This window comes from Ornithodoros turicata, chromosome 1 (assembly GCF_037126465.1).
Source record: "Ornithodoros turicata isolate Travis chromosome 1, ASM3712646v1, whole genome shotgun sequence".
Taxonomy (NCBI): Eukaryota; Metazoa; Arthropoda; class Arachnida; order Ixodida; family Argasidae; genus Ornithodoros; species Ornithodoros turicata.
The window spans coordinates 229,858,713-229,879,519 of NC_088201.1; the positions used below are offsets into that span (position 1 = coordinate 229,858,713).

The 20,807-nt window shown below is 47.7% G+C and overlaps 2 protein-coding genes across 2 annotated transcripts; both read left to right on the forward strand.

Annotated features, from left to right (window-relative positions):
• Positions 1–8,368: 8,368 nt before the first annotated feature.
• On the forward strand, positions 8,369–9,289 carry LOC135395878 (uncharacterized). Its single transcript, XM_064626969.1, has one exon. It carries the CDS (start codon positions 8,369–8,371, stop codon positions 9,287–9,289), a length of 921 nt encoding a protein of 306 aa, XP_064483039.1.
• Positions 9,290–17,945: 8,656 nt separating this feature from the next.
• On the forward strand, positions 17,946–19,744 carry LOC135395886 (piggyBac transposable element-derived protein 3-like). Its single transcript, XM_064626975.1, has 2 exons — positions 17,946–18,048; positions 18,147–19,744. Exons 1-2 carry the CDS (start codon positions 17,946–17,948, stop codon positions 19,742–19,744), a joined length of 1,701 nt encoding a protein of 566 aa, XP_064483045.1.
• The last annotated feature ends 1,063 nt before the right edge of the window (positions 19,745–20,807 follow it).

The following is a 20,807-nucleotide window of genomic DNA, read 5'->3' on the forward strand; positions in this document are numbered from 1 at the left end:
AATGGACATCTATTAGAGGAAAATCTGCCACCAGAGCGGGTCAATTGTTGCTGTAAATAATTGGTCTCCGTTTACATATTTTGTCGCGGTTGGTCGCAGTGAAGCGCAAAAAGGACGTAATTCATTGCTGGAAAAGGGAGTGGAAGCGCGTCTTTTTGCGCTTCATGGCGCCTCCTACTCATTCACACAGTATACAGTTTGTAGACGCTATCGGACAGACGCTTGTAAAAAAAGTTCGTCGATTGGCGCATCGGCCCGCGAATTATTTAGCCCGGGGATTTATCTGAAACAGACTGTATGCTCATGCAGTTTACGATAAATTCGTAGCAAAGAGGACCAGGAAAATAACATTTTTTAAAGAGAGAAGGAGAATAAAAGCAAGAAAAAGAAAACACACTGACACGCGTATACATGCACACGCAAAGAACTGCAGAGCAAAGTTCGTGCACAGTACTCCCCATTTAAAAACAAATACGAAATGGGGAATGAAACAGAAAATTTTCAAGGAGCCAGACCGCTTACATTTACAGTCCTTCAATTGGGACCACCCACTCATCCGTGGAAGGCCCCTGCGATTGGCTACCAGCCTTTGGGCAACGCCCCCGCTTCGCGATGTAGTGCCGGCTTTCTCTCTCTCTCTCTCCCCAGTCTCAATTTGGGCGCGCCGCACTACATACGCGGGCGCGGAGCCATTCCGGTGTGGGGGCGGGATCAAGTGTATGACATATGTTGTTACTGACTATAGACATAATTATTGGAGGTACCTATATTACGAAGTCACAAACTCACCGTGTGGATATAATTACTACTAGAGAGTTTTAGCAAAGTGCATCCTCCCGCACGATTGATTACCGTCGGGGCGGCCACGCAACTGCGCATGCTCAGATGACGTCACCCTCACCGTATCTCTCCGGCCGTCGCCGGAGCTCCGCTCGCTAGCCGCCATTACCGGAGACATTTACTGTAGCAATCTTCAGCATGGCTGTGCCGTCTGCTACAGTGGCACCTGCTAAAAAGCGACTTACAATCGCCGACGATCTACATCTACTCCGCGAGGTGCTAGCGGAACATCCTTATGAGTCTTCGGCGAAATCGGCTTCCATTACGGAAGTGGTAAACATTGTTTCCGGCAAAACCTTCACAACGAGAGGCATAACCGAAGGGACAGAGCTCCTCCTCTCGCAATTCAGGATACCAATGCCGTTTCCAGTACAAAAATCCGTTCGATAGGTAGTCCACAAAGAAAAAAAATTGGGAAGGAAAACCAATATATTCTATATTTTGTTCATTGCGGATCTCAGAGACGCGTCTTCCCTTCGCCCCCGTCGAGAGCGCCTCCGGTTCACTCTGGTTTGCTAAAAGTGTTCACGCTGGCGTTGCGCCGGATACGATCGGTTCGCATTCATGGTATTTGTTGCCGATAGGGAGCTGAAAAATCCGATTTGCTAAAACTCTCTACTCTATCGGTGTCCCTAGACGGGCACAAAATCCAGTGAACCGGTAACGAATTTTGGAGGCAATTGCCTCATGACGAGAGCCACCGATATTTCGAACATAGACTGCACAACTAGAAGAACACTCTCTGTTCGATATGTCTTTCGTCCTGAGGCATTTCGCTTAATACATGTACCAGTGTCTGTGTCTCTTAATAAAAAACTGTTTAACTTATTTGATACCACCTGAACATGAAAACAAAAATGACGCTACCGAATACGTTGCGCAAGTAAGCGTATAAAAACGCTGAAGGTATAAGCAGCCTCCTCTACCGTGAGAGGTAGTCTGGACCATCTATTCCTTACGCATGGTATACACCGGCGGGGTGGTGGGAGGGGTGGTATATTTATCCAAACAAAGCTATACATCGGCTATAGAAGGGTTGTGATGGTTGCTAATTCAAAACATTATTGTACGAAAACAACACGAAACATTATCCTGATCGGCTCGTAAGGCCGGCTGCTAAGGCTGCAGAGCAGCAGGGGAAAAGAGTACCCGAAAAAATTGGGGTACTGGAGCAGGGGTACTTCTGCTGCGCGGCTGCCCCACTGCTGTGGCTCAACCTCACCAAATCGTAGGTGTCGCTGCAGCCCTGATGATCCGCTGCCGTTGCTGTACAAATTACTGCTGCGCAAATTCAGGCTATGGAATCCACGCCTAACAAAATATAGCCTCGAGGAGGTATAGACCCTTCTCAAAAGTCAGTCTGACCACCTTCTAGCAGACGACATTCGGCCATATCTTGGGCACGCCGTATATGTGGTGCCGTGTATGTTAAGCGAGCGCGCGATGGCGAACGAGAAGTCAGTGGTCGAGAGACTTGACGAACATACGAGATGGGCTTTCCCTAAGACGTGTGGACCCTTTTTGTGAACATATGAGTTCATCTGGCACGTCTGGCCGCGCTAGCGAGAACAGTATGCGTGTTGTTAGAAATGTTTTCTTCTCTTTTTGGTGACTGCCTGGGGGATGACAAAGAAGTGAAGGCTGGGAGAAAAAGGACAAAGTTGTGTGTGTGAGATATGTTTTCCGTCTTTTCCTTTTTGTGTTTTTTTTGTGTTTTTTTTTTGAATAAACGGCTATGAACGTGTCGTTCTATCACCGCATCGAGTTTCTCCTTTTCGACTCTGCTATATAAGTTTGGTGCCGAAACCCGGGAAGGGTTAACGTCAACGAGAAAGTCTGGGAGTGAAGGAGAGATATCCAGAGATGGACCGACTGAAACGGAAACGCGGAACAATTCGAACGGCAACTAAGAAGCTCATGGATGAGATACAGCAACTGGTGCAAAGACCTGTTTCGTCGGACTGCAGAGGTGAGCTTCAAGGGAAACTTGACCTGCTAGCAGTTAAGGAAGATGCACTAGAGCAGCTAAATAGCTCAATTGAAGAATTGACTTTGGATGACGCTGCGTTTGATGAGCTGTCAGGTTCGCATACCTATCAGGATCGGATGTGCATCACAAGATCACGAGCTACACAAAGACTAAACGCAGGAGGTAACGAAGGGCCGTCTCGCACGTCTGCAGTAAGACAAGGCGGAAGGGGCAACGGGGGTGCAGAAGACTTAACGGAGAGTAGACGGGGAACCTCAGTGAAGCTCCCGAAACTGGAGATTCCAAAGTTTAGTGGTGATCTCCGAGAATGGGGAAGCTTTTGGGATGAATTTGATTCTACTATTAACAGCAATCCCTCGATTTCGAAGGTTGATAGAGAAGGCAGCCACAACTGTGAGTGGACTATCAATAACCGCAGAAAACTACGATGCTGCTTTGACGCTTCTGAAGGAGAGATTCAATCGAAGAAACCTAATAATCGATGAGCATAGGTCACGACTACTGAATTTACCGAAAGTTGGTGACTCCGGACAAGCATTAAAGCTTCGCGAACTGTATGACGAGGTTACGGCAGGAGTCAGGTCACTGGAGGCTTTAAATGTCCCACAAACCACTTACGGTGTGTTACTTCTGTCCGCACTACGGAAAGCGATTCCGAACGATCTCAACCTCGAGTATGACAGGAAGCACATTGACGGCGATGAAGATATCAAATCATACGTAGAATTACTGAGAATCGAAGTGGCGAGCTGCGAGAGGCTGCAGCATGTTGGACCGTCAGGCTTTGAAGGTCGCAGGCCTCCACTAGATAAGCAACGACATCCGAAGAATACTTTTTCGGGACTCGCTCTGATGGTCAGTGCAGAACTACCGACTTGTGTTTTCTGCGGATCGAACGACCACAACCTGGAAGGCTGTACAAAACCTCTGTCTATTCAAGAAAAGAAAGAAAAGCTGAAATTCGAAAGACGATGCTCCCGCTGCGGCAAAAAGTACCATCGATCCAGAGAATGTAGGAATGCTTCACGACGCAGGTGCTCGAGATGTGGAGGTAGACATCTCACAGTCATGTGTGACCCAGTGGGCATCCAAGAGCAAGTATCTCCGGTGGCCAGTACGGCACTGGCTTCATCTACAAGTTCGCGCTGCCCTGATTTAGCCAACGGTACCGTCCTTCTTCAGACAGCACGGGTTTGGGTAGAAAGTGAGACCAGGTGTCAACTTGTTCGTGTACTTCTAGACAGTGGAAGTCAACGGTCATTTATCAAGAGGTACTCTTTCGGAGAAGCTCAAGTGTCAGTTACTAGGGTAGAAACAGCTTACACTTCATACGTTCGGGACTGACTTAGCATCGCAAACAAAATGTCGCCGGGTTCAAGTCTGGCTTCGTAGCTAGTACAACAGAAATGAAGTTCCCGTCGAGGCCTTAGAGATGTCAGACATTTGCAACGATGTCATGGAAGGCACGAATAGCGACTTAGTCTCCGGTCTTCGACTGAACGGAATGCTTGTTGCTGACGTTTCCCCTTTCGATGACAATTGCGAAGATGGCATCGGAATACTCATAGGATGGGACTTCTTCTGGAGGGTCGTTACAGGAGAGACGAAGCACATCAGCGAGAGCCTTGTAGCAGTCAACACAAGATTCGGTTGGACATTCCTAGGACCTTCTCATGCGAGCCCAGCAACGATATGCTCAAACGTTGGAGTGATGCGGGTAACAGTAGAAATGCGTGATTCTGATCTGTCAAAGGAGAAGAAGTAGTTTTGGGAGCTAGAACATCTCGGCATTCAACATAGCGACATCACAGTCGACGATGACGCAGTTCTACAGGAGTTCAGATCAACTGTGAAAGAGGTGAATGGGAGGTATCAAGTCAGGCTACCCTGGAAGGCCTCCAGATCAAGCTTACCTTCCAACGAGAGCGTTGCAAAGGACAGACTCCGTTCGTTAACGAAGGAGTTCCTAAAGAATGATCAGATCATGTTCGACTATGACAAAGCGATCCGACAGTACATGAGAGGGGGGCACGCTGAGCAAGTCGACCTATCAAGGTCAAGTGACGGCGTCACTTATTATATGCCGCACCGTGCAGCCTTGAAGCAAGAGAGACAGACGAGGTCGCAACTTTCAACCACTTTACTAGAATGAGACCAAAAAATACAAGCCTATCTTTCAAACCCTCCCCCTCTTCTTTCAAACCTGAGCGCCGCATACCGCTTCAACCGCCAAACAAAGACGATACCGCCAATCATGAAAGATAACACCCTTCAGAACACCCGTTCGGAGTTGATAAGGTGTTGCTGTTTCTCTGTCAGGGTCGCCGTCGCAGCACTGACGCATTTATCTTTAAGTTGCATTATCGTCTTTGTCTCTAACACATGCCGCACATGAACGTCTTTAGATCTGTATAAGACTTTTGTCTGGCCGTACTGGGGTTGGCACCGGCAATAAATGACGTGGCCTGCAAGCCGAGATCCCTCTTCATCTTTCTTGTCCACCTTGTTTCGATGCTCTCGGATCCGGTCATTCAAACACCTAGAGGTTTCTCCTACATACTGTCGACCGCATGACGTTGGTATGGAGTACACTACACCCGCGCAACACTCCACGAATCTGTTCCTGTGTCTTACCCCGCAAGTCGGTCTGGCAACCTCTGCCGCGACCCATCCCGGCAATGAACTCAGTTTGCTCCTAACAGTGGGCACAACCTTAATCCCTTGTTTTTGTGCCACTTTTACCAGTCGGTGCGTTGCTCCATGCACATACGGGATCACCACCGTCTTCTCGGGCCGCTCCTCCCGACCTGTACCGGAGCCCCTTGAGCCCTTCAGAAGACGCCTGACCACTCCTCTGGTAAAATCGATCGGGTACCCTGCTCGCGAAAGTCTTAGCAGCTGCTCCCTCAGGCTTGCCTCGACTCGATGTTGACAACTCTTGACAACGCATGCCCCCACCAAGCTGTTTACGATGCCCATCTTCCCCATCTTCGTGTGGTTCGAATTGAAGGGGAATAACGGTTATTCCGTCCTCTGACCGTACATCCAGCACAGGTGTCTGGCTTCTCTAATCAGCCTCAAGTCCAAGAACTGCAACGTGTCCCTCGCGGGTTCCTCCAGGGTAAATTTTAACCCGTACTCGTTGGTCTGGAACAGCCGCAACACAGGGACCCAGTCCACTTCCCCCACCGAAACCAGAAGGTAATCGTCCACGTACCTACAAATTCGTAGCATGTTGGGTGCAGCCCTTTGCAGTCTTCCCTGAAGTTGCCTATCGAACGCCGCCAGGTATATGTTGCTTAGGGCCGGGGCTATCCTGGACCCGATGCACACCCCCTTCTTTTGCCGGTATATTCCCTTCTGGAACTCAACTGTGGTGGACAATAAATAAATGCGTAGTAGCTCCACGAAACTCCGCGAGGACATCCCGGTTTCAGTGGAAAACGTGACCGGGTTTACCCTGACCAGCTCCTCCTCCACCAGCCTGAGAAGAAGTACAGTGTCCAAGTTGAAAAACATGTCTTCGACGTCAAAGGATCGAAAGTCATACTTCTCCTCCCTTAAAGAACCCAGAAACGCGGTGACCTCTTCCGACCGCGACAGGTAGTAAGGGTCATTGACTTCAACGAGGTTGAGGCCCTTGCGTAGAACACTGGAGACGTAGGACTGCCAGGACCCTCGCTCAGACACAATCGGACGGAAAGGTAACCCTTGCTTGTGAGTTTTCGCTGTGAAGAAGACGTCAAGATGGGTCTTCATACACTTCTTTACTTGGTTAACGGTGCCTGGCATGCCGGCATCCTCTAGAGCTGCGATGGCCAACCTCCTGAACCCCCTGATGTCTTCTTCAGACAAGGCCATGAAATTCTTATTAAGGGCCTGCAGCGCCTTCTGTTGAAACTCCCCTTGTGGAAGAACCACAAATCTTCCCTCCTTGTCCGCCTGAAGTAGACAACAACCATTTGTTTTCAGATCCCTTTTCACTGACGATAAATTCAGGCTCGATCGAATTGCACCTTGATCTCGTAAAGTCGTCACTGCATCAATGCACTGGTCCGACACTGCTACTTGGGCGTTTGGCGGGCATTTTAGAGCTATCTTCCTAGTGAACGCCACCATCTCTTCTGATGAAACCTTGCTCCGTGGACTATACTTTGGTCCCCGGGCCAGAACGTCTAGGGTATTCTTATGCAAGGCAACCCCCTCCGCCACATAAGGGGAACTGTTGGGCCTTCCCCCTCCCCGGGCATGCCTGTTCCGACTGAACAACAGTTCCTTCATAACTGCCTTCCACACGACGTCGTGTAGTGTACTCCATACCAACGTCATGCGGTCGACAGTATGTAGGAGAAACCTCTAGGTGTTTGAATGACCGGATCCGAGAGCATCGAAACAAGGTGGACAAGAAAGATGAAGAGGGATCTCGGCTTGCAGGCCACGTCATTTATTGCCGGTGCCAACCCCAGTACGGCCAGACAAAAGTCTTATACAGATCTAAAGACGTTCATGTGCGGCATGTGTTAGAGACGAAGACGATAATGCAACTTAAAGATAAATGCGTCAGTGCTGCGACGGCGACCCTGACAGAGAAACAGCAACACCTTATCAACTCCGGACGGGTGTTCTGAAGGGTGTTATCTTTCATGATTGGCGGTATCGTCTTTGTTTGGCGGTTGAAGCGGTATGCGGCGCTCAAGTTTGGAAGAAGAGGGGGAGGGTTTGAAAGATAGGCTTGTATTTTTTGGTCTCATTCTAGTAAAGTGGTTGAAAGTTGCGACCTCGTCTTTCCTTTTCTGTTCTAACCGAGTGTCCCTATTTATTGTCGCTAAGAAATGGAGTTCTACCAACCGGCCCTACTTTTTCTGTTGAAGAGAGACAGAGCACGAAGATAAGGATCGTCTTTGATGCGTCTTCAAACGCAAGCGGGTTTCCTTCACTTAACGACGTACTCACAAGGGGCCAAATTTGAACCCTGAGTTGCTGGCTATGCTTATCAGATTTCGGAAGAGCAGTATAGGACTCGCTGCTGACATCGAGAAAGCATTTCTTCAAATTTGTTTGGACGAAACTGACCGTGATGCCTTCTGATTCCTGTGGTATGACACGCGGCCCAAACGCAACGAACCTCTGCCAGGAATCGAAGTTTGGAGGATGACCAGAGTCCCTTTCGGAGCAGCATCGAGCCCCTTTCTTATGGCAGCGACGCTTCGTCTCCATTTTGAAAGGATGTCCGCATGTTACCCTTCTCTAACACAGGTACTCGGTGAAAGCTTCTATGTGAACGACCTTGTGACGAGTGTGGCTACACCACCTGAAACCGAACGTCCCTTCAGCGAGACAAACGAAATACTAACGGCGGCTGGGATGAACTTAAGAAAGTGGACAACGAATTCATCATCTCTGCAGGAAGATAGCAAGGAAGACCCGCTTCGTGCGGCCAACCAGTAACAATAGGTTAAAGCTCTTGGACTCTGTTGGGACACGAAGGAAGATACTCTCCAGGTTTCTACGGAGTCTCTTCGGGCATTTTTGCTACTGATGAGAGATTCAAAACGGTCATTGCTGCAAGCAATTGCGAGGATATTTGATCCATTCGGCTTTCTTGCTTCGTTCACTATCAAGGCAAAGATCATTTTCCAGCTGGCATGGGAGCAAGGCGTCAGGTGCGATGATCCATTGCCGGATGAAATTGCTGTTGAATGGTCACGGTGGATCAATGCGGTGCCAGGCATACTCAAAATAAGCGTACCGAGAGCTCTGATGCCCGAAGAATCGACATCAGTGTTGTTCGTACACTGCTTCTGTGATGCAAGCATTCGTGCTTACGGAACCGTCGTACACCTTCGTACCGAAAGCAACATTGCCGTGGAGATGGTGCCGGCCAAATCGAGGATCGCCCCTTTGAAGCGCGTTACACTACCGCGATTAGAGCTCCTAGGTGCGCTATTGGGGGCACGATTGACAACGTACGTGGTTCGGGCGCTTCACATGGAAGAGGAGGTCACGTGTTTCTGGAGCGATTCCAGTATTGTTCTCCATTGGATAAAAGGAAGTGCCAGTCGTTGGAAACCTTTCGTGGAGAACCGAGTGACAGAAATTCAGACTCTTTGTGACCCTTCAAGATGGCGCTTCTGCCCTGGACATGAGAACCCCGCAGATCTTACAACGCGTGGAGTGCAACCGGAACGACTGATCATCGACGAATTCTCGTGGCGAGGGCCCAAATGGTTATCTTCTAGCGATGAAACGTGGCCAGTACTCGAACAGAGAGCTCCAGAACCTTCCACAGAAGCAGTCGAGGGAGAGATGAAAGGAGTATTACAGTGTCTCGCGGCAGCTGAGGCAGTTGCACCACAGATGTTCCACATCAGGGACTTCAACACTCTGGTAACAGTACTTCGGCTAACAGCATGTATCAAGCGATTTGCAGTGAACTGCAGAAGTACGGAAGCAAAGTGACGGGGACACCTCACTACAACAGAACTGAATGAGGCGGAGAATTACTGGATTCGACAAGTTCAGCGTGAAAGCTTCCCAAAAGAGGTTGACATCATCTCAAGACATGCCGGAAAAGTTAGCGAGGCATCGCCCCTATATAATTTAGCTCCCTACATGGACAGCAACGGCATCCTACGCCTACGTGGATGACTGCAAGACAGCGACGGAAATACAGCACAAAAACAACCAATTATATTGCCAAAAATACATGACTTCACGAAGAAACTAATCCTACAGGAACATAAACGCCTCCTTCACTCAGGTGTGCGCGACACACTGGTCCATCTGCGGAAATACTATTGGATTATTAAAGGGAGACAAGTTGTAAAAAAACGTGCTTCGTCAGTGTATGACACGTCGAAGATGCCGAGCGAAGCCAGCAGAGGAACCCCCTGCGCCACTTCCGAAGGGCAGGGTGACAAAGGACCATCCTTTTGCTGTGATGGGTCCTACTAAAAGAAGGTAAAGCACCACGAAGTCTATGGAAAATATGTCGTGTAGTGAAGACGTTTCCCGGAAGGGACGGGCGTGTGCGGTCGTGCTTGATTCAGCGCCCTCAAGGAGCAACAGTTAGGCGTGCAGTTCGGCACCTATTCCCTTTAGAGGTCAGTTAAAACAATGGGAGCACCCATTGCGGGGGAGGATGTTAGAAATGTTTTGTTCTCTTTTTGGTGACTGCCTGGGGGATGACAAAGAAGTGAAGGTTGGGAGAAAAAGGACGAAGTTGTGTGTGTGAGATATGTTTTTTCGTCTTTTACTTTTTATGTTTTTTTTTTTATATTGGCTATGAACGTGTCGTTCCTTCAGCGCATCGAGTTTCTCCTTTTCGGCTCCGCTATACGTGTCATATACGGATTCAGCTTCCATCCAAGTTGCTTTGTCGACTTTCAGATACGGTACACCATATTTTTGCATGCTGTATTGTGTTCTTATGCACATTTCAAGACCAGTCGTGTAGTTTGAATGTGGGACCTTACTGTGTTGCATGCTTTCGCAGATGCTTCCTACTATCAATGTTCTATGCTTTCGCGTGCGAGGTATTTATAGTTCGCCCATTTAGAATGGCAACAGAACGCCTCTGACGATAATTATTTGGAAAGCCATGTATCATGTGAACTTTAGCCGCCAAACAGTTTGTGCACACGACTTTTTTCCTTCGGCGTCTCTCATGCCGCGCTGGCTGCAGAAGGGCACGCAACAACAGACTGATATTACAAATGCAGATGGCCGAACAACTCATGAAAAGAGCGATGCTTCGATGAGAAAGCAGACCAAGTCCCTGGAGGCGGACGACAAAAGATCACCCCAGACGCGCGGTTCAAACAGAGCCGTACTGTCCGCACGCGGGCAACGCTTCCATCCTTGGCCAAAATATGGCGGACGCGCGCTGCCAGGGCGTAGTTGGCTCGCCTTAAAATAGATGGCGCTAACTTATGAAAACCCTCTATTCAGGTCCCCCAAACTCACCTCGGAAAAGCGTGCAACGAAGAAGGCCGCCACTAGATACCCCACTGTTGCCGTTCCGGATCACTTCAGCGCGCTAAGTTTAGCGGCAAAATGTTTTTGTTGTTTCTGCGAATGAATCTAGTCTTTATATGTCCAAATAAAACGCGTATAACAACTTTCTGTGTCGTGTTTCACTTTTTGGTCCCGTTTTTAAACGTGTTGAGCGATCGGAAGGATCTAGTGCACGGCTGCGTGCATCACATAGCGTACCTGTCGTACCAGGCGCAGTCGTCCATTTCTCCTTCAGTGACTTGGCCTGGCTTGGATTGTGCTTCAACTGGATCTTTAGCGCGCTACAATGCAACGCAAGCCAACATCTGGTAACAATGGGGTATCTAAGGGCGGCCTCCGGCATTGCACGCATCGGGATAGGAACAAATACATGGGAAAATGGCGACCTTGGGGGACCTGCCTCTATTGAACCTCTGTATGCAACATAGGGGATAAGTCGAATTATCCCCTTTTTAGTGTTTTTTTTTTCAATGACATCTACATACTAGTATGTACCTGCTAAATAAAATTTAGCACCATATTGGAATTTATTTACTCGCTCCAGGAAGGTAAGAAACGGAAAATGCAGGTGTGTCAATGGGATGGACAGCCAGATCAGGCCCATTTTCTACACATGCATACAAATGGCGTACCTTAAATTTTGCTACGATGCGGAATTGAACTTCGACTTCCACTCGAAAAACATGTTCTTCCTACCTCACATGACCGCGTCAGCAGCGCTGCTAAGCGTTGTAATCGAAAAAAAACGTGCGCACTGTGCAATAAGCCATATTTTGCTGGCCATGCAGAACATTATTTTCAAGATTGTGCTCGTTTAGCAGCACGATAATCACGATCTAGGCTGCTACACTGCACAAAGGTAACATCGGCCATCCTGCCGTCACCATGAAAGTCCGACTCGTGAAAACTGCTTTTCCTGCACGAAAACCCTGCGCGTGCATTGTTATATTGAAAAAGGGGATATGCCATGCTCCTGGATTTTGTTCAATTTCTGCTAAATCGCACACACAGAAATGATGCGATTGGGACATGCATGTATAGTAGACACATGCATATCTGTTACACATATTGTAGTTGCGTTATTCATGGAAACTTATCCGCAATTAATTAACCAAATATTCACTCGCAGTTTTCCCGGTTTGGGATTTTGCGACTTATCCCCTTATTGCATACAGAGGCTTAATTGTTTACACTACATGTAATAGTATGTATAACATCTTCATCACGTTTTCTGTACTCCAGAAGTAGAACCGTCCTAGCTACGGCGTCCTTCTGTGTCGTCCGTCTTTCTGTTCTTAAGCCCAAAATTCGTGTCCCTCTTTTTCTTTTTGCTGCATGGAGCTCCTCGGCCAGCTCCGTCTGTGTTTATGCTACGTTGAATCTATGGCTGAAGATGACAGTGAGTCATCACCTGCCTTTCCCTGACGTGACCAGCACCTCGTTCGTATCATCCTTAGATCATTCCCGGTAGCAAACGCAACGTCAACCTGCCTCGATGTCTCGTCTTCCACATGCTGTGTTATTAGCCATGGAGCCAATGAACACGCAAGGAGAGCGTACACTCGTGGGGACACTTAGTACGATGAACTCATAAAACAGGAGACACCACCCTAGCAGCCCCATGTACTGAAAGTCGGGTGCAATAGGGGTGGAGGGTGTGTGTCTTATCAATGTTCTTGAGTCTCACGAGTCTGTTTAATGTCTTCCACCTACCCGTCCACCCCTATTGCACTCGACTTTCAGTACATTGTGCAACTTGGGCACGCTCTGCGTCGCCCTTCGCGCCGTGTGTCCAATTCTTCCCCACTGTATGCTATTACTACATGCCGATATGGGCGCGGTACAAAGAAATAAGAAAATCTCACAATGTTATTAATAATCAGGCATATTCCACGTCCTCCGCCTGTCATGTGATGGTCCATCTTGTACCAACTGTCGGTCCATGGGCTACATGTCGGTTTGGTACGGCCCCCTGGGTTTGTTCCTGTCACGCCAGGGTCCAGTGATGACAAACTGCAGAGGAATCATGCAATGCAACGACAGTATACAGACACCTGATGCAAATACAGACAAAGGAAGCTATAAATGCACTTTGTATACTCCAATATGCAGGGTATGTTCTTCAGCCTTTACGGAATATTTATAAAAAGGCTACGAGAGCAACATTGATGTTGTTTTTCGAGGTTGAGTTCTACTGCCATGCGAACATCTTCTGATTCATTCATTAGAGCTTAATTAGTTTAAACTAATTAATGAGACGGCGAAGAGAAGAATTAATGCGAATTCTCATTAATGACAAGATTTCCGGCAAAAGCGAGATAGCAGATTGAGGGACTGTCCTAGTCGCAAGCTATTTCACGTTTAAGCAATCATTTCACCTAATTCATACAATAAACAGCCTGTCCTTGCCAAAACTGTTTCCTTCCCACAGTATTCATCGTCGCTGCTCTCAGACAAGGAAAGCGTTGCGCAACAATACGGATAGAGGAGACATAGATTACGCATCCCGCTTGGGTCGTTGTTTAATTGAGGATAGTTTGTGTGTATGAAATTAAGGCACTAGGAAATTAACACTAGGGCACATTGATAGAGAGGCACAAACTGCCACATGTACCTCGAAGTTTATGTGCGTGAACGAGGAAACCTTACAAAGGGAGCCTAAGGGTCATATTATACCGACATGCATTCCACCGTAACTGTAAACCTCGTAAAGTACCCCTGACATGACCTCAGTACACTCGACGTGAGTTCCATACGCCTATTCGTAGTCCAAACCGGCAATTCTTTCTTGGAAGTAAAACTGTTAAATTCCGGTTTCCCTCCTGAGCAAAGATAAATAAATAATATATATATACGGTTACGATTCCGTTCCGGTCCGCACCAAAATAGCGGTATTTTTCGGTTTTCAGTACTGCTTTTCTGTTCACTCCGACATACTGATTCCCGTGATTCATTGATTCTTTACAGCGCTGCCTCCGTTCGTTTTGGCCTACGTTGGCGATATCTTGATGGCCAGCTCCTCCGCGGAACAACACGCCGACAACCCCCCACGCATTTTTCGCTCGTCTAGTGGAACATGACATTATTATTAACCTCGAGAAGTACGAGGTTCGCGCCCTTTCCCTAGACTTCCTCGGCCACCGCATCAGCGCTGAACGCTTATCCCCTCTACCGTCCAAGGTGAAGGTTTCCCCCTGCTTCAGGCTTCGTCAGTAAGTCAGCTTCGCCGCTTTCTAGACCTGGTCATCCTCTACCGCCGCTTCGTGGCAAACTGTGCAGTGCTCCTAAGACCTCTGGAAGATTTACTGAAGAATCGAAGCGCTTCGTCAACTCCCTTGGTTTGGTCAGGGGGCGCCACTTCCACGCATTTCTTTAGGTCAATCAGTCCATTGCTGTCGCAGCGCGTTTCGTTCACCCCCGTCTTGACGCACCCTTCTCCCTGGTGGTTGACGTGTCTAACAATGCTGTCGGGGTAGCCCATCATCAGTGCATGGACGGCCTCCTGCGACCCTTGGCTTTCTTCTCCAATAAGAACTTTAGTTCAGTGCCGTAGCCAGACTTCCAAGGTAGGGAGCGCTCGATACGAAAATTATTCCCCCTCCTCTGATCCTGGGTACGACAACACACCACAACTTGTGCACACCGCGAAATGCGAATGAACAAAAAAATAGATTCGGACGTTCACAATACGATTACACGTAAGCTGTCATGCATGACCAATGAGGCGGTGTCACGAGATTGGAAATGGTTTCAGAAGCTCATATGCTTTGAAAAGCATTCAGAAGTCCAGCTTAGATACAAGCCATGAGGTGCAAGAACTTTCGCGATCGTCACACTGGTCCCCCCATATATTATTTTCTCCTCAGATTTGCACGATGTGCGTGGATCAGTCCGTGGCAGGGAGGGGCTTCGAGCCCCCATTAGCCCCCCCCCCCCCCCCCCCGTGGCTACATCACTGCTTCAGTTCCATCTTCGCTTCGTTGATGAAGCTTTTGGCATCGTAGTAAAGCTGCTGAGCGTCTGGTAGTGTATCATCTCTAAGTACCAGATCATCCACATGAAATGATCGTGCAATAATATCCGTACGGCGGCGCAACTCGCTTCGCATAGAAAGGTGGCGGTGGAGAGTGGCCGAAAGTGAAAACGGGCTCGCCGCAGTTCCGAGCGTTACACGAGTGATGCGCCATTCCGTGTACGCGTCCTGCAATGTTGTCTGCTTCGGACTGCCTTGAAAGCAAATAAACCGTAGGGCATCCCGATTCTGTTCACGTACTTCTATTTGAAGGAGTGCATTCTCTATATCCGCCGTCATTTCGACTGGTTTCATTAGGAAGTGAATAAGGATGTTCAGCGGATCACGATGCAGCTTTGGTCCTTTTCAGGTGGTCAGAATTAGATCCAGCGTCATGCGAAGATGCATCGAAGACCACTCGGAGTTTGTTAAGGAAGACTGTTCCCTGATTACCTTCCGAAGTGGCGTGTAATATTCGCGCTCAGGGCACGTGGCTGCGTCATTCAGTATCTCTTAAGCGTGTCCGTTGTTTACGTAGCTACGAATGGCGCGATCATAGTCTTTTAGTAATGTATCATTTCGACGCAGCCTGCTTACCAGGGGTTTCCTGGGTCTGGTTTTTGCAATGTTGAAATTATCTGCCAATCGTATTGTCTGCGTCTTCTGTGGAAGCCTCACACAATGGCACACTTCGTTAACTGCGATGGACTCGTCAAACTGCTCCATAGTATTTCCATGTTGCGCCACTTCTAACTCGTCTGCGATTCCGACTTGATCCAGCTCCGAGGGACCCTTCTTCCAAGCGAAATGAAACACACTGTTCAATGTCTATGTTTGTATGAAGGGCGCTTACCACCCCTTACCATCGCCATGCTCAACGCCTTATCACATTATGATATCTTGCACATCAATCCCAGCGAGAGGGAACGGCTTCATTTCTCACCTGTGGCATGGCTGTCAAATTGCGACTGGCGAAATGTATTTGTTTTATCTTGGAACAAATATTCGTCAGCGCGTGCTCAGATGCGGTGTGACTTCACGCCGCACATGTACTTGGTTGCATGTAGACCACCACTCGAGCTCCCTGTGGCTGACAGTGAGCACGATTAAGCGGACACTTTACTCTGCTTGAGTTTGTTTGCTACTAAAACGTATTCTAAGATAAGGGATTTTTTTGCTTACCGTGTCCAAATAGAGGCTAGTACTCTCCAGATTCTGTCACCTGCTTCCGTCTCAGGCTCTGTAATGTGCATCACATGAACAGGGAACTCATGTACTAGGCATAAACACAATTATTCATACACTTTAAAACTTCTTTGCAGCTAGCGTGCACCTCCTTTGCGCCCTAGCATATGGTCAACATTCGGGAGTTTGAAATGCAACCTTCGGGAAAAGGGACCTTGGGAATGTCCCTCCTCAGGACGCATTGAAATATTGAAGTTTGCATTGAAGAATGCATTAGAAGCGTATAAGCGAGTTGGCATACTGTAGACAGAGGTAACATTTCGTTTAGTGTAAAGTTCTACAGTCCGTCAGTGTATACGCTTATATGCTTCTAACCACATTGAAAAGTCCGACAGGACATAGTCTTATCATTTTGTCTGTTCCCCTACATTGGCTGCCTTAGCGACTGTGAGATATGAACAACGAAACTACCAACATTCTTACATCTAATCATTGCGACTCAAATTATTCCAATACTGCTTTAAGATTCAGTTGAATATGGTTCGTAAGATGTGTCCCTCATAAAACTGTCGGATCAGCGGTCAGAAAGCGAAGGTAGCACTATGGTGAGCTAGAAGGACTGTTGTGTTGAACGGCGCTTGCAAACGGGTCGTGTCGACGGGCCTGCCGACAGGTGGCTACGACGGGCTCGGCTCGCTGTCGCTGCGCGCGCCCTCGTGGTCACGTGGCCCTATGTCCAAAGAGCAACGCGGAGAACCCCAGAGTACCTGCGATAGGCGAAATTGAAGCAGTACGTCGCAAAATCGAGGGAAAGGAAGATGTGGGCGTGCTGGTGCGCTTGTGCGTCACGCTGGTAAGCTCGATAAACACTGCTGACAACGAGGCGAGCTTGAAGTCGGTGCAGTGTTCTACCTAGGAATTGGCAGTAACGTTTTCGTTTTTAACGTATGGTAGAGGTAACGCCTTAACGTTCACGAAGAAGATGTCACTCCGTGATTCTCCCGTTTTGGCACATTGCAAGAAGGTGCTGAATTCTTCACTACCGCATTTTGAGTTACTTGGCTACGCTTGGATTTCGTTATACACTCCCGTCCCACCCTGCTTGTAGTGAGTGAATGCAGCTTGTCTGGGAAACGTTAAGGTGTCCTCCGAATTATTTGGTGGGAATAAGTTTCGCACATGGAGACACACTGAGATTTAATATATGATATGCTCTGGAAATCAACTGATGTCGTTCCCGCTGAGATCAGCTACTTTCCTTGTTCGAAAACATAGCGATACATGTTAATACATTCAGAGTGTTTGAAATTGTCGGGGATCTAATATCTAAAGCAGCTCGTATCATCCAATTACGGAAAGTGAAGAATGCTAGGATAATCAGAAATCTATGCTTCTATGAACAGAAGGTGTCTGAATTGAGACAAAAAAAAGAAAAACAGAAAATACTCATTTAATAATCCTTTAGCCCTCTATGGACCACTGTATCTTAAAAGATACAGCCCGCAAAATCGACGTTTCTCTTGCCGCTTAAGCTTTTTTCCCGTAATATCTGGCAACAATGTGCTCAGTAGACATTTATCTTTCAATTCATGCCAAAAGGAGGCGCATGCTACCCCTCCAAGCACGTGGCTGGAGTGCGTTTGTTCTTGTGATTTTCCTCTTCTTCTACCCGAGGTATTACTCATCATTTGGAGGTATGTAATACATATTTTGTTCTCAATATGATGCTGGGATTTTTCCTGCATGTCTGAAAGTCTTCTTTCACTGTACTTAAGGCTTTAGTTCCCCATTTTTTATATTCTCCTTTCGGCAACACCGTACTTCTCGCCTGTATCTCACAGTATACAGCGGGCCACTGTGACTTGCGTGTGAGACTTGCTCTTTTCCTGCCTGCTCTTAGGTATGCATCCCAGTTTCTTTTACAAGAAGAATGCTGAACAAACTGCTGTGCCTCCAGCAGGGAGTGACGATGAGAGGATGGGCAGCTCAACCGATGAAGAACTGGGTACTATAGCCTGTCATAGCAGTAATGCTACATTTGTTGAACACTTGCACAATGTCGAAGCATAGCATAATTCTCTTCTTCCTTTACTTGGATTTCAGACATCGAACCTTCAGACGATGAATGCAGTCACATGTCAGATGACGATGATGATGCTGATCAACCACCGCCCCCGCCGCACAGAAAAAAAATGGCATGGATGGAGACAAAGTCTCGTAAAAAGCCTGTTCAAGAGCCTCCTTGGACCGGGAAGAGGACTTTAGAAATGGCCGTGAAGCCACCATATCAATATTTCTCGGAGCTTTTTGACAAGGACCTTGTTGATGACATTGTACGACAAAGCAATCTCTACGCAAGGCAGAAGGATATACGTACGAATTTCACAGCCGATTCTGACAGTATTCAGCGGTTTATGGGGGCGTGCCTATACATGGGCCTCTACCAGATGCCCGGTTCGAAGAGGTACTGGAGCAGTCGCTGTGGGATTGCGCAAGTTCAGGCTGCTCTATCAAGGAAGAAATTTGAGGAGCTGAAGCGCTATCTGCATTTCTCGGACAACTCGCTGAACCAATCTGGCGGCATCAGCAAAGTGGCACCACTGCTTGGTTCTGTACGAAAGAACCTGCGCAAAATATCAATGGAGCAGTGTCTCAGTGTCGATGAACAGGTAATCCCGTTCAAAGGGCGCAGTAGGCTCAAACAGTACAACCCAAAAAAACCAAAGAAATGGGGCTATAAAATGTTCGTCCTATGCGGTGCCAGCGGAATTCCATACGATTTCGAATTTTACGCTGGAAAAGCTGAGCACCCCGACCACTTGACAGACATCAGCGCTAGCTCGAATGTGGTGCTACGACTTGCACAGTCGGTACCACAAGATGAGAATTACCGATTATTTTATGACAACTGGTTTTCCTGTCCGTCTCTCCAAGTTGCTCTTGCACTTCAGGGAATTCAGTCGCTGGCTACTGTGCGCCCGAATAGGGTCTCCGGAGTTACGATGACGTCTGACAAGGAAATGAAGAAGGCTGGTCGAGGTACCTTACAGGAGAAAAGTGCATCCGTGGGCAACGTGCAACTGAAACTGGTGAAATGGATGGACAACAGGTCAGTGCACCTACTCAGCACATTCGTGGGGGGTTTTCCGACCTCACAAGTTCAGCGGTGGGACAAAAAAACTAGACAGAAAGTACTCGTGACTTGCCCCGCTGCAGTGTCTGAGTATAACAAGTTCATGGGCGGGGTTGATCTTTTGGATTCTCTAATTGCACTCTACAGGACGCGGATCCGATCAAAGAAGTATTACATGAGGATATTTTTCCACATGCTGGACTTTGTATGTGTTGCCGCATGGCTCTGGTACAAGAGGGCTGCAGAAGACTGCCATCTACCTAAGAAGGCCATTCTCCCACTGTTCGAATTCAAAACATCCATCGCAGAGGCACTTTGCTTTATGAATTCACAGCCGCGCAAGCGCGGCAGGCCGAGCGGCGAATCAAAAGAGAACAGCGTGCTGCAACCTCTGAGCATGACAAACACAGACGTCACGAAGGACAGAGTTGCACACTGGCCCGAATATGATGCAAGGAAATTGCGATGTAGACAGTGCCATGCACTCACAAAAGTGATGTGCACAAAGTGCAATGTTCACCTCTGCTTCGTGCCCGAACGCAACTGCTTCGTTGCATACCACTGCTAGCGGAAGTCATAGACACCCATTGTATACTGGAGTATACGGCTCTGTATCTCCGCCCGAACGATACGGACGTGATATTTTTTGTTCAATAAACCATATTCAAGCCCTATAGAGATATTTTAACACAAGAAAAAAATTATTTTTCCGCAACAACTAAATGTGGTCCATAGAGGGTTAGTAGATAAGTGATGTAGTGAATATAGCACAGAGAACAGGATGAGGTGGTATGGTCGAACTGAGGGACGACAAATGGAAAGCTGTTTGATCGTTACATTGTCGTGCTTGTCCGGCTTCGAAGACAAATATATGGATGGAGTTTTATGTAGTTGAAGATAGACCAGAAGCCAGGAGTCATGTTTCTGTTCCCATTGCAAATCTAGTTATGGAATTCACCGAAGATCAAGTGTTAACCTCCAACAAGATCTCTGTTAAATTTTACAAACGTTATGTGGACGACACGTTTGTTGTTCTAAAACGTGATGATGCCGCTCCTTTCCACGCATTTCTCAACAGTGTTCACCCTAACATACAGTTTACGATGGAGAAGGAAAGCAATGGTCAGCTTCCTTTTCTTGATGTGTTGGTAACTCGTAATGACCCAGGGACTGTCCGCACCTCGGTTTACCGCAAACCCTGTGACACTGGTTCAGTTTTAGATTTCCACTCCTATCATGCACCTGAACATAAAAGGGCGGCTGTCAGGTCTCTTTTTAATCGCATTGACGCGTTATCTAGTACATACCAAGCTAAGAAGACTGAACAGCGTTTGACATATGACACTCTCTCTAGAAATCATTACCCCCATGGTTTCGTTTCTGACAGTGTCTAAGTGCACTAGTAATAACGACGAACGGGGGGCGCCCGTGACAATTTTATTTGCATTCCATATGTACGCGGACTCTCTGAATCAGTACGGAGGATACTCAGGCCACTTGGCATTTCTACTGCATTTAAACCTCACCATACTCTACGCACGTTGCTTTCTCGCCCCAAGGACTCTGTGCCCCATTTGTACCCATCGGGTGTTGTTTACCGAATAGATTGTGACGATTGCGATACGTGTTAT

Bases quoted from the DNA above. Each gene is read 5' to 3' on its own strand.
- LOC135395878 (XM_064626969.1), top strand. From the start codon at position 8,369: ATGAGAGATTCAAAACGGTCATTGCTGCAAGCAATTGCGAGGATATTT.
- LOC135395886 (XM_064626975.1), top strand. From the start codon at position 17,946: ATGCATCCCAGTTTCTTTTACAAGAAGAATGCTGAACAAACTGCTGTG. The intron at 18,049-18,146 runs GTACTATAGCCT...CTTGGATTTCAG, and splicing joins CTCAACCGATGAAGAACTGG to ACATCGAACCTTCAGACGAT.